The 12,973-nt window shown below is 56.7% G+C and overlaps 2 protein-coding genes across 3 annotated transcripts; one reads left to right on the top strand and one right to left on the bottom strand.

The window, feature by feature from the left end:
- Positions 1-2,030: 2,030 nt before the first annotated feature.
- CPNE6 (copine 6) lies at positions 2,031-7,212 on the top strand. 2 transcript variants are annotated; one of them, XM_040968694.1, is made up of 16 exons: positions 2,031-2,215; positions 2,536-2,715; positions 2,994-3,068; positions 3,198-3,272; positions 3,433-3,516; positions 3,603-3,692; positions 4,036-4,140; positions 4,394-4,480; positions 4,715-4,774; positions 5,045-5,178; positions 5,273-5,327; positions 5,419-5,470; positions 6,096-6,229; positions 6,339-6,575; positions 6,743-6,917; positions 7,022-7,212. In XM_040968694.1, exons 1-15 carry the CDS (start codon positions 2,048-2,050, stop codon positions 6,878-6,880), a joined length of 1,674 nt encoding a protein of 557 aa, XP_040824628.1. In that variant the 5' UTR covers positions 2,031-2,047; the 3' UTR covers positions 6,881-6,917; positions 7,022-7,212. The 2 variants fall into 2 exon arrangements, with proteins under 2 accessions (XP_040824628.1, XP_040824629.1); XM_040968695.1 differs by having other exon boundaries at positions 2,044-2,215; positions 6,342-6,575.
- A 2,656-nt stretch (positions 7,213-9,868) lies between these two features.
- On the bottom strand, positions 9,869-11,446 carry NRL (neural retina leucine zipper). The gene is made up of 2 exons (XM_040969721.1): positions 11,072-11,446; positions 9,869-10,201 (listed from the first exon to the last, which is right to left on the bottom strand). The coding sequence occupies exons 1-2, from the start codon at positions 11,444-11,446 to the stop codon at positions 9,869-9,871; spliced, it is 708 nt and encodes a 235-aa protein (XP_040825655.1).
- Between the last annotated feature and the right edge of the window lie 1,527 nt (positions 11,447-12,973).

Genomic DNA, 12,973 nt, shown 5'->3' with positions numbered 1-12,973 from the left:
GCAGAATATGAGGTTGTGGGGTCCCAAAACAGTCATATCCAATACCCAAGTCTCCTCACAAAAAGGTGATGGGGAGAGACAGCCTGGGGCCTCAGAACCCACCACCTGGCTGGCAAAGTACAGATGAGCGTGTGTGTGTGTGTGTGTGTGTGTGTGTGTGTGTGTGTGACAAGGACAGCCCAGGGTGCTCTTACCTGGGACTGCAATCTTCCTTAAGAAGTGTAGTAATGTGAGCCTGGGTATGTGTCAAGGCTGCGACTGCCATGGTGTCGCAGTGAGTTTACATGCTGGTGCCTGTACATGTGGGGATGTGTGAGTCCGGAAGCCTGGGTATATGTGTGTGTGTGTGTGTGTATGTGTGTGTGTCCCCACCATAGCTCTGTGTGGATGTGTGCATGTGTGCACGCACACACACTGCCGCGTGTGCCTCTGTAGATTCTGGGTGTGGGTGTGGTGTGAAGGAGAAGATGTGTGTCACTGTGTCTGCAGGGGGTCCTGCCTCAGCCTCACCAGCCCGCCCTCCTCCCAGGCAGTGGCCCTGCCCCTCCCCTCTTCCCTCCTCTCCCTCCCCACACGTCTGTGCAAGGAGGGGGGGGCGGGGGGAGCTTGCTGCTCCAGCCCCCCCACCCCTCCCCAGCCAGGCCCCATAAATAGCAGCGGAGCCAGAGCCGGAGCCTGCACCAGCGGCTGGAGCAGCAAGGGAGTGAGGGCCAAAGCCATAGAGCCAGAGCCAGAGGAGCACCCCCCGACCGGCTGAGGACCAAGATCCTAGGTAAGCCCACCCTTCCTCTCCAGCCCAGCCCCGGCCCTGCCCAACCTGACCCAGTCTCCATGACAACATCTCCTCCAGCCTCAAAGTCCCCATCCCTGGTGATCCCCTCATCAAGGACCACATGTCCCCACCTGTCTTGGCGGGGTAGAGGGGAGGAGAATGCATAAGAATTGGGAGACCGGTGGCTGGAAGGCAGAATCCCCCTGAGCCCAGACCCTCCCTCACATACTCAGAAAGTCACCTGTTGGGAAGATGGGGGTAGGGTCCCAGGCCGGTAAGGGTCCTGAGGAGTGGGGTCCAGGAGCCGTCACACCCTCCTGGAGACAGACACACAAGACCAGGAGCGGACAGACACAGAGGGTGGGGCACTCAAGACCAACACACACTCACTCTGGGGAGCAGGACGTGGAATCAGGCAGTCTCACCCTGAGATCAGGACAGACAGGGATATAGATGGAGCGACCGGCGGGTTGACCCTGCCTGCTGCTGCTGGAGGCTTGGTACCACTGCTGGGGGGAGGGAGGCGCGTATGCATCCCACAGGGCAGCCTGGAAGGGGCCGTGCGCGCGCGGCTCCCCCAAAATCCTGTCGCTAAGAGACGGTGCTGGTGCTGCCAAGAAGTGTGGCAACAGGGGAGGCGGGGAGGAGCGCTGCACGGGGCTCCTCATAGTGGGAGCCTCCCGCTAGGAGGCTGCAGGCGCTGCCAGCTGCCAGTGGTGCCCTGGTCCTGCCGCTCAGGTGGCCCCTTCCTTTCTCCATCAGTCAACCCCAAGGTGAGTGGGGGTAGGGAGCCCACAAGGCCAGCCGGCCCTGCAGAGCACCTTCCAACCTGACTCCTTCTGCCCACTGCAGACTTCATTTGCAAGGTCCTCCCTCTCCAGACCTCCCCACCCCCTTGCCCCAGTTCAGCTCCCTTGCGCCAAGGCCCTGAGTGCAGAGCTGGCTCAGACAACAGTCGGGAACTAGCGGAAGATGCTGAGGCAGCGGAAAGCATGAATCAATCGATGGCCTGGGAGCCAAGACTGCCAGGAACCTCTCCACCCATCCACCCGCAGCCCTCCAGCCTGCTCCATCATGCACCTGCAACACATCTGGGCAACCAGGAGTGACACAAGCTCAGGGGTTCAGAGCTCAGGGGAAGCAGGACGTCAGTCCATATACACACTCGGGCAATGGACAGAAGAGGATGGAGCTTGCCCCCCAGAAGACACACCCTTTCCCTAACATGTGCATCCTCTGCAGCATCCAGGCCAGCTGCTCTGTCCTCACAGTGACATGTCGGACCCTGAGATGGCCTGGGTGCCTGAGCCGCCAGCCATGACGCTGGGGGCTTCACGGGTCGAGCTGCGGGTGTCCTGCCACGGCCTCTTGGACCGAGACACGCTCACCAAGCCCCACCCTTGTGTGCTGCTCAAGCTCTTCTCTGATGAGCAGTGGGTAGAGGTAGGAACCGCTGAGATGTTTTCTTAACTTGCTTCCTGGGTAAGCCCCAGCAGTGGGATGGGCAAGTGGGGCCAATGATAGCCTAGGAGAGTGCAAGCTTGTGGGTAACCGTGGGGGTGGATGTGACATCATCCTGAGCACAAATCATTTCAGGGCTTTACAAGCCCAGAGTCCCAGAGAGAGTGGGACACCTCATAAGGGTAGAGAGTATGGCACTCAATGGGGTGGCAATAACCCTAGCTCAAGCTAAGCAGTGTGACCCTGGACAGGGAGCAGGTGCCTCGGTTCCCAGAGCACCGTCACCTACCCTCTGGCTGCAGGTAGAGCGCACAGAGGTGCTTCGCTCCTGCTCCAGCCCAGTCTTCTCCCGGGTGCTGGCCCTTGAGTATTTCTTCGAGGAGAAGCAGCCCCTGCAGTTCCACGTGTTTGATGCTGAGGACGGAGCCACCAGTCCCCGAAATGACAACTTCTTGGGCTCTACAGAGTGTACCTTGGGCCAGGTCTGCATTCCCACCCACCCCTTCCCACCTACATCAACTTCTGCCTCTGGAGTTAGTCCAGCTAATCCGACCCAGGTTTGGGGCCCTTCTCCACTGGTCACTGGCTGTGCAGCCCTGAATGAGTTACTTAACCTCTCTGAGTCTTATTCCTCCATCAGAAAAATGGGAAGAGGGGCTCTTAAAGCTGCTGTAGGAATTGAATCCAACCCCAAAGAGCCAAGCTTCCTGGGCACTTGTGACAGCAACACAGCCAGCTCTCCCTCCACCTCCATCCCCAGATTGTATCACAAACCAAGGTCACCAAGCCATTACTGCTAAAGAACGGGAAGACTGCGGGCAAGTCCACAATCACGGTAGGCAAGCTCACTTCTATTACATATGGAATCCATGGAGTCTGCCCTCACCTAACGGAAAGGACAGAGGGTGGCCTTTGTGGTGGTGGGAGTAAGCAGGGGGTCCTGCCACTTGTGCCTCCCTTGCAGATCGTGGCCGAGGAGGTGTCTGGTACCAACGATTATGTGCAGCTCACCTTCAGAGCTCACAAGCTAGACAACAAGGTGGGAGCTCCGAGCCCAGGTTGCCATTGCCCCTGATAGACTCAAGCCTCCCCTACCAGACAGACGGCAGGGGCTCATAGCTCTCCCTTCTCCCTCCCTTACTCCTTGTCCACCCTCCCTGATGCCACCCTGAGTGTTTTTCTCCTCCCCTGTCCCCCAGGACCTGTTCAGCAAGTCTGATCCTTTCATGGAGATTTACAAGACCAACGGGGACCAGAACGACCAGTTAGTGTGGAGGACCGAGGTTGGCACCAGGGGCTATAGGGATGGATGTAGAACAGAATGGGGAAAATGGAGAGGAGGTAACCAGCTCCTTGGTGCCTCTCCAAGGTGGTGAAGAACAACTTGAACCCCAGCTGGGAGCCTTTCCGCCTGTCCCTGCACTCCCTCTGTAGCTGTGATGTCCACCGGCCCCTCAAGGTGACGCCCCAGCCATGCAGGTGTACTCTGCTTCTTGTGACTTTCCCCTGAGTCCTCCACCCTGCCTACTGATCCTTTCTCACTGTGGGATAACAACAGTTCCCAGCTCAGATGAAAACTCCTCACTTGGGTGCTTTTTTATCAGAGGCCAAAGTCCCTTGCCAGGCTGAACCAAAGAACAAAGGTCAGGGGGTGGCCGCTCAGGGGCAGGTTGAGGACATCTGACCCTGGAAACAGTGACCACATGAATGTATGGATGCTCCCCAGTCCCATCAGCCACTGCGGGCATACCTGACCTTGACCTTGATCTTGCCTCTGACCCCACTGTCCCCTACTTTCTCAGTTCCTGGTGTATGACTATGACTCAAGTGGGAAGCACGACTTCATCGGCGAATTCACCAGCACTTTCCAGGAGATGCAGGAGGGGACAGCAAACCCTGGGCAGGAGGTGCCACAAAGATCCCCACCCTGAACCCTACCCAGATTCCTGGGAGACTCCTGAGGGTGATGCTGAAGAGACTACTGTAGGTGATGGGAGGTGGAGAGGGTGGTAAATACCCAGATCCAAGCCAACAACCAATATTGGGGTGGGGGGGAGAGGGGATGGGGGATCTTGCTCTGGGACACCATGCTGGACAAGGGTATGAGTGGCCTCTTTGATGAACCAGTGACCATGAGCTTATTGGGTGGCTGGGGTCTAGATGCAATGGGACTGTATCAACCCCAAGTACCGGGACAAGAAGAAGAATTACAAGAGCTCAGGGACAGTGGTGCTGGCCCAGTGCACGGTAACTCCCAGCTCTTCCTCTACCCCCTGCCCGGCCCCTGCTCTACCATGGTCTCAGACAAAGCCAACCCTGCTACCATTGACTCAAGGATTTCTGGAGTCTTAGAGCCCTTGCCCTATCTCACCCCAACCAAAGCCTCAAAACCTTGCCATGTCCCCCACAGAAACCCTACCAAAGCTCTCTGTCTACTGAGGATCACCCGAGCGCCTCCCTTTACCTCTCCCTTCCCACCAGGTGGAGAAGGTACACACTTTTCTGGATTACATCATGGGTGGCTGCCAGATTAGCTTCACGGTAAAGGCTTAGGGGCCAGGGCACAGGCAAGAGGGGAGGGACCTGCAAACCCATCGGCCCTCCTCAGACAACTCATGAACCTTACCAGTGTCCCCTTAGACCTCAACCATATCCCATCCCATCCCATTCCATCCCATCCCATCCCTTGATGAAGCCCCCTGGGCTGTCCCAGACTCCTCAAGGTGGGCCCTGTGGATCTGAGCTCTGCCCGGCCCCTCTGCACTGTGTTTCAGTGCAACCCTTTCTCACCTCCACCTCCACCTTTACCAGGTGGCTATTGACTTCACTGCCTCCAATGGGGACCCAAGGAGCAGCCAATCCCTTCACTGTCTCAGCCCACGCCAGCCCAACCACTACCTGCAGGCCCTGCGTGCAGTGGGAGGCATCTGCCAGGATTACGACAGGTGGGAGGAGGTGGAAGGGGCGTGGGGGAAGCAGGGAGCAGAACAAGCAGAGAGAGCTTGTCCCATAAAAGCCAAGGCCTTTTCTTCTCTTCAGTGATAAGCGGTTTCCAGCTTTCGGCTTTGGGGCTCGAATCCCTCCCAACTTTGAGGTTAGTTGGGTGTACATAGGAGGGAGGAGATGGGAGTGGAGTCAGCCAGAAACCAAAGTCATCCTGTTACCACCTCACTTTACCTTCACAGGTGTCCCATGATTTTGCTATCAACTTTGACCCAGAAAACCCTGAATGTGATGGTAAATGGCAGAAACCCACCTTCAACCCTGCCCCTCTCCCCGACACTATCCTGGGGTAGATGTTGTGGTACAGTGGGTTAAGCTGTGGCTTGGGATGCCTACAACTCCTATCAGAGTACTTGATTTGAGCCCTACCTATTACACTCTCCATTCGGGATCCTGCTACCATATCCTTGGAGGTAGCAAATAGTTACTCAAGTCCTTGAGTCCCTGCCACCCACATAGGATTTCAGGGCTCCTGGCTTCAACCTGATCCAGGGTAGCAGTTGTGGGTATTTGGTGGGGGAAGCAGTGAACCAGTGAATGGAAGACCTGTGTGCATGTATGTGTGTGTGTGTATCTTTTTCCTGGAGAGGTTTCTACCAACTTCACACAGGCTCCTAGCAGAGACCTGCACACTGCTTACAGAAGCACACACTGCCTGCCACATCTCAGTACCCTTCCTTCCACCCATTCAAGCTCTGCCTTTGTTACTAAAGCTTCCAGCCATGAGGACCCCTGAGTTGAAATGAGAAAGTTGGAGGTGATGGGGAAGGCTGACCAGTTCCTATGACCCCAGGGAGCTCACTCTGCCCTATGGAATGTGAGGGAGGACTGTCTACCCTCTGCTTCTGCTTGCCCACAGAGATCTCAGGGGTCATCGCCTCCTACCGTCGCTGCTTGCCCCAGATCCAGCTTTATGGCCCTACAAACGTGGCTCCCATCATCAACCGAGTGGCTGGGCCAGCCCAGCGGGAGCAGAGCACCGGCCAAGCCTCGGTGAGGAGGAGTCAACAGACAACCCAGCACTGCCCCTAGAGGGTCCTTGGTGCTGGCCTGCCCAGCACTCAGAAACCCTCAGTCCTTCCTTCCCTTCTGCTACCCGCAGAAGTACTCGGTACTGCTGGTACTCACTGACGGTGTGGTAAGCGACATGGCAGAGACCCGCACTGCTATCGTGCGTGCCTCTCGCCTGCCCATGTCCATCATCATCGTGGGCGTAGGCAATGCCGACTTCTCCGACATGCGGCTGCTAGACGGTGATGACGGTCCCTTGCGATGCCCCCGAGGGGTGCCTGCGGCCCGTGACATTGTCCAGTTCGTGCCCTTCCGAGACTTCAAGGATGTGAGTCCTCCAGTGTGACCCCCTCCTCAACACCCTTGTGTCCCCAAACCTGACCTCTCTCTCTGCTCCCTGTGGATGTCCTGGAGCAGCCCTGCCCTCATCTGATCCTGCCTTCCCCCATTGACACCCACCTCCCAACTGAGTCCTCACCCTCACACCAACGCCAGGCTGCCCCCTCTGCGCTTGCCAAGTGTGTCCTGGCTGAGGTGCCGCGACAGGTGGTGGAGTATTACGCCAGCCAGGGCATCAGTCCCGGGGCTCCCAGGCCCAACACGCCCACCACCACACCCAGCCCTAGCCCGTGACCACAGCCCACCAAAAGGATGCTCCCTCAGCCTCTGAGTGAGTACTGAGGGGCCAGGGGATACAAAAGGGGGTCTCCAGGGAGTCTTGGTGGAGTGTAGAGGAAGATGCTTTGACACTCCCTACCTCCCTTGCCCATGCAGGTGCCTGTCCTGACCCCTGTGATTCAAGTGACCAGTGCCTCTGCCTCTTGGACCAGCCCCGCCTTCTGGGTCCTAGAAGTGAGTGATGGGCCCAGACCCCATCTCTGTGAGCCCTATATCCCCAGCAATCCCATGACCCCTCAGTGACCTTCCTCAATTATCCCCACTTTCTGGCTGTTAATAAAAGGAACTGCTCCTACCAGCTTCTGCGGATGGTGCCTCAGATGTCCCCTGGGCAGTAGTCCCCAACTCCATACCCTACCCCAGCAGCTTTCAGAATCTGAGACAGAGCTTCCCAGGCATCTGTGGTCCCTGCAGTACTCCCACCCCTAGCTCAGTGCCAGTAAAGTCAAGAAGCACCCCCTTCGTCCTCCCAACCCCAGGGGGTCCAACATCAATGGGGGTGTTGATTACAGGGAATAGGGGTAATAAGGGACTATGAAGAGAACAGGCTGACACCCTCTTGCAGCTGTCACCAGAGTGGCCCTGCTGAGTTCCCCCACCCTAGGGCGGAGGTGGAACCCCAGCCTACACACAGCTGTGGGGCGGGCCAAGAAGGGAGGGGGCAGTCAGGAATGCAGAGGGGCATATAAGGGCTACACAGCCTTCCTGTCCTGGATGTTCACATCTGACTCTCCACAAGTGTGGCTCCAGTGGCTCCGGACCCCATCAGTGACCACAGCAGGTGTCAGACTTCCTGAGGAGTGCTGGTTTAAATGCTAGGTACTTATCATTAACTTCCCCCTCCCCACAGCACCATTTTCTTGATAAAGCCTGGTTTTAACTCATTCATAGCCATAGAAGAACTAGGGTAGAACTGGAACTTGGACCCAGGTCCATCTGACTAAAGAGCCCACATTCTCAGTCCCCACTGTGTTCAGCCCTTATCTGAGGTAGAGCTGTGTGACCCTGGTGCATCATCTCAGAATCCCAGCTGTGTGTTTGCAGGGCCTATTTGTGTGCACGGGTGTCCCTGGGTAGTGTCTCTGCCCTTGTGTGCATTCAAGTAAGAAAGCTGCATGGGAGAAGTGGTGGGTCTACATTGCAGGGACACAGGTAAAATCTAAGACAGGAAAGAAGAGTTGGGTGGCTGGCAGGAAGCCCCCTCCTACCCTAGACCCTTCTGGCCACCGCCATCATGGCAGAGGTTCAGGGCTCCAAGAAACTTGGTGGGGAAGGAAGAGAAGAGAGGAGCCCTTAGGGGGATGGAGGAGAGACTTCATGTTGCAGACTCCTGCATGCAGAAGCCAGAAGCGGGGCTGGAGGAGGGGGAGGAGGGAACAAGAACTGCCCGTGGGCAAAGACAGCTGGGGAGGGGGCGGACAGAGAGGGCAGAAAGGAAGAGAGACATATGGGAGCCGCTTCCCCCATGCCCAAGCGACCAGCCAACCACTTCTCTTTTATGTATTAATATGTCCCTTAGAGGACAGATGACAATGGCTGGTGAGGTGGCTGTTCTCAGCCCAATGCCTCTCTGCTCTGCCTAGAGGCCCTACCCAGCCTCCCCTTAGGCTGCTGAACTCAAGAGCTGGGTTACCATGGCAACTGGAAGACCTCACCAATACCCACTGACAGGTCCAACCACTGCTGCCTTTAGGATTTGGCAGTGGGGTGAGAAGGGTCTCCATCTGGCCCAATGCCCACCCTCCCCACCCCCCCATGTTCCAGATGGAGATGTGCCACTCAACATTTGGCTTCAGGTGAAGGCTTTACTAGCCTCTCGTTCTCCTCTCTTTTCTCTCCCACGCACAGACACACAAAACAGTAGCCTGAAGCACAGATAAAGAATGAACTCTCCTTAAATTGCAAGAATACATAGCCAGTAGCAGTCAAGTTCTGTCCGGACTTGAAGTTTAATTCATAAAAGCTGCACTCTCTCCATTCCTGGGCTGGCTGTGAAAAGTCTCAGTTGAGCTCTCATAAGGGGCGCCCCACGCAGTCTGTGGGGAGCACAATGCACCAAGACCACAACTCACAGGAAAGCCAAGCCTGCTCACCTGCGCTGCTGACACACACTGCCCAGGTTGAGGCCGGAAGCTGTAGCTGGATAGCGGCCCTTTCGGGTGGGGTTGTCTCTTGGGCTCCTTGGGGAGGCCCTTGGGACTCCCACACTGCGAAGCTGCCAGGACTGGGAAAGGTGTCAGGTGTCATCCACTCAAATGAAGAGTCGATGAAGTAACCGAGACCCAGGGAGCAATTGATTTGCTCAAGGTGGCAGGGATGGGATGAGTGCCCAGGGCTCCAGACTCCTGCCAGGGCTCTGTCTGCACCTGCACTGTCCACCCCCAGAGCTCACTGCTCCTGCCTTTGCCCCTTTGGCTCCTTGCAAGACCACTGGGTGGGCGGGTTGGGAGCATCTGGGGTACATTTCCTAGTCGTGGACGTATCCTGGACGTATGCCTCTGCAGCAGATTTGCATCTCTTGCTGCTGGGAATTGAAATCTTGGATATTCAGTAGCTGTGAAATGGGGCAGTAGCAAGCCTCACTACTAACAGCCTTGAAGCACTACAGATTGGGAACTGGGGTATGGATACCAGTCCCTTGCCTCAATTCATTGCTACCCAGCACCAACACTGGCCCTGTAGAATTGGGTACTCAAGTAACCAAGGTTCTGTGCATGATTTACAGGAGGGAAGGGGATGCCTTGTCAGAAAATGACCTGCAATCTAATCTCGAGGGTCCCTTGAGGGGTAGGGAAGTTTGGGGATATTTGTGTGACCATACAAGGAGTTCATGGGGCCAGAAGGCGCTAGGTAACAATCCAAAGGTACAGCCGCCTCCTAGGAGGTGTCTCCTCCTTACCCACCCCCCCACCCACATCCACCACCTCCCACCCCTATCACGGCTCAGAGGAAGAACTGGATGTGGTCCCCAGAGCCAGGACCACTGGAGGTCAGTCGGTCACAACGAGCCTTGTAGAGATCGCGCTCCCGGGCCAGGCGGGCCACCTCAGCGCGCAGCGCGTCCAGCTGGGCGGCCAGGCGGGCACGTTCGGCCTCCAGTCCGCGACGCTGCTGCAACCGCTTGGAGCGACAGGCCTGCGCGTAACCGCGGTTTTTCAGCGTCCGGCGCCTCTGCTTTAGTCGCAGCGCCTCATCGCGCCCGCAGCCACGCAGCTGCCGGTTCAGCTCCCGCACTGACATCGACACCAGAGCCGCGTCCGAAAAGCGATCAGCCAGCTGTGGAGGAAGAGCGCAGGGACCGGGTGGACGTTAGGGTTCCCCCTAACCCGCTGAGGAGTAGGGACCTGTACCGCCCCTCCCCAAGGCTCCACACTCGGGACCCCAGGCTGATCCTGCCCTTGGGAAAGCTCCGTCCGGAGCTTCCACCCCCTTCTAAGGAAGCAGTCTCTAGGCAGGCCCTGCCCCAGGCCCAAACAGCAGCACTGGCCCCTGGGCCGAACAGCCGCACTGGACCTGTGCCCCATAGGCTCTGCCCTCATCGTAGGCCCTGCCTCCAGGCAGGTGAGCCAATAGCGCGGCTGAACCCTGCGTTCATCCTCCATCCCTCTGGTTGCCCAGCATCGGATATTTCCATGAATGAACCAGAGGCCAGAGGGACTGTCCCTACCCTGCACCGGGCTACGCTTGCCTGTCCTGAAGGCCTCAGCCCGGTGACCCTCAAAGGATTTGGATTACATCCTAATGCTGTCAACACCCCCATCTGGGTCTGTAATTAATAGGATGAGTCTCAATCCTTCCTGAGAGGGTCAGGCGCTGGGGAAGCAGGGAACCTCCCAGCCAGTGAGTCTGGCTCTGTCCTCTCCCCTGTTTCTGCACATGGTGGATGCACCTGCTTGCTTTTGCCCCAGCCTTCTGGAATTCTCAATTCTTCATCTTGTCGGTCCACTTTTATCTTTTCCCTGCTCCTCCTGATTCAGCCGACTTATGTGAGCACAGAGTTGAGTTTGCTGGGAGTTCTTCCAAGGACCCTCTTGCCCTTCCCGTGCCTTATGTCCCCTCCTCAGTCTCTAGCAGCCCTGCGATCTCTCTTGGGTTGGCCACCTCCCTCTGCCCTCTGCCCCTTACATTAGCTTGCTGATCACTCACCTGTGTGTGCTGGGCTCCTGGCTCCTCTGGGCTCCCTGTGTAGAAGCCTTGGGTCCCATCCACGGGTACCTGGCCCTGCAGCAGCTCCACCGCCTCCTCAGGACTGAGCCCTAGTGCTTCGCCAGCCCCCAGCTGCTGCTGCAGAGTGGCCAGCCAGTACAGCTCCTCCAAGCCTGGCCGGGGGTCCTCGGGGGTGCCCACTGTGCCCGGCTCACTGAAGGTGGGTGAGGGAGGCACTGAGCTATAAGGAGTGGAGCCCAGGGATGCTGTGGGAGGGCCAGTGCACCCTTCAGATGGCTCCCGCTTTACCTCGAACTTCATAAGGTCGAAGTCATTGACATACTCCATAGCCAGGGGGCTGGGGGGCAGCGCCATTCTGAGGCTGAGTGATGGGGATGGGGTGTATCTGCAGACAAGAGAAGACCTCTGGAGCATATGGAAGCTACCTGCTAGGGCCCCTTGTCCAATATCTCTTCCCCAAAAGCCCAAGGCCCTGGAACTAAGACTCCAGGAAAATCATGGTAATGGTGGCTGACAGGAGTGGGTTGGGGGAAGAGGGGAGGGACGAAAAGCAGACCAAAGGGGCAAGGAGGAGCAGCACACCCCTCCCCCAACACACACTGGTTTCTCTGAAAACCACAGTCACACCGTGCTGCCTACTCTAGCGCGAGGACACTGAGATGTTCTGTCGTCTCCAGAGGCACCATTTCACTTCCAAGCAATTAAAATATTTTTGCTTAATTAACTGTGAAAAAGTACGTGTATTTTTTGGGACCATGGAAGATATGTGTGCCTTGAATTTTAAGGCTCTCTAGGAGGGTGATGTGTTATATTTCCATCTCTTGAGGACGAACAATGACATTCGTTCCTCAGATTAATCAATCAATCAGTTCCCTGGTATAGAGTCAAGAGACTTTCTAAGGAAAAGCTGGAATCAATTCCACAAAGATTGGGATTCCGTAGCAACCTTCTTCCTTTGAGGCTCATCATCAGGGTGGGACAGGAGGAAAAGATCAATGTCCCTCCTACTCAGGCCCTGTTGCGTTGTGTGAACTTGAGCAGTTCACCTTTGCTTGCTGATCCTACTTCCCCTTGTGTTCAAAAAGCATTTAGACACGTGCAGCCTTCTTCACGTTCCCCAGGGTGTTGCGTGGCATGCTAACTCTGAGAGGTACCAGGGAGAGCTCTGAGCTCAGAGAATTGATGAGAAATGTGCCTCCCAACCTCTTACAGATTCACAAAGCAGAAGAGCGAACCAATCTGGCGAGTCCTTCAGCAAACCATCTGTTCACCTCCAACACAGATATCCCCAGTGTGTCACCAAGGAACTCTGCTTGGTCGACCGCGGAGCACATGTCCACTTGAGGAGCCTCTGGCCCCATAGCCTCCAGGGACACTTTCAGAGATCCCAAGCTCCAGCCCAGATCCTGCTACCAACAGCCCTACTGCTATCCCCTGAGACCCTGAGGCAGGACATGCTCACAACCGTGGCTTGGGCTCTGCGGTTGCTTCTCCTTCTCTCTAACCCAGAGAAGTAGGATGAAAAACAAGGCCTCTGTCTCTCTTCCTGTGCCAGGAAAGGGTCACTGCCCTTTCCTCGGAGACCCCCATGCTCAAGAGGACAGAGAGCGAGCTCAGAGACAAAGGCATGGGCTAAATGAATTGGCCCCAGCAGGGAACAGATGGTGACGCCAAAAGAGGTGCCCAGAAGGAACTGGATGAAGGGGGACAGGAAGGGAGAGAGGGGCAAGCTGCGAGGGTTGTTTATCTTTCTGATGTGCTGACATGGAGGGATGTCAGGCCAGCCAGGGAGGAAGTGGAGCAGAGTGCAAGAGTTTTGAGGCTTCCAGAAAATACTCTACAGAGTAAGGAGCAGGTGTGGTGGGAGGGGACTTTGGGAGG

The sequence above is a fragment of the Ochotona curzoniae genome, unplaced genomic scaffold (assembly GCF_017591425.1).
Source record: "Ochotona curzoniae isolate NIBS_2020 unplaced genomic scaffold, NIBS_Ocur_1.0 scaffold_4701, whole genome shotgun sequence".
Lineage (NCBI taxonomy): Eukaryota > Metazoa > Chordata > Mammalia > Lagomorpha > Ochotonidae > Ochotona > Ochotona curzoniae.
Note: the sequence above shows the minus strand (reverse complement) of the source record. Positions and strands in the feature narration are given on the sequence as shown.

Bases quoted from the DNA above. Each gene is read 5' to 3' on its own strand.
- CPNE6 (XM_040968694.1), top strand. From the start codon at position 2,048: ATGTCGGACCCTGAGATGGCCTGGGTGCCTGAGCCGCCAGCCATGACG. The intron at 2,716-2,993 runs GTCTGCATTCCC...CTCCATCCCCAG, and splicing joins CAGAGTGTACCTTGGGCCAG to ATTGTATCACAAACCAAGGT. The intron at 3,069-3,197 runs GTAGGCAAGCTC...CCTCCCTTGCAG, and splicing joins CGGGCAAGTCCACAATCACG to ATCGTGGCCGAGGAGGTGTC.
- NRL (XM_040969721.1), bottom strand. From the start codon at position 11,446: ATGGCGCTGCCCCCCAGCCCCCTGGCTATGGAGTATGTCAATGACTTC. The intron at 10,202-11,071 runs GTGAGTGATCAG...CTTCCTCCACAG, and splicing joins CAGGAGCCCAGCACACACAG to CTGGCTGATCGCTTTTCGGA.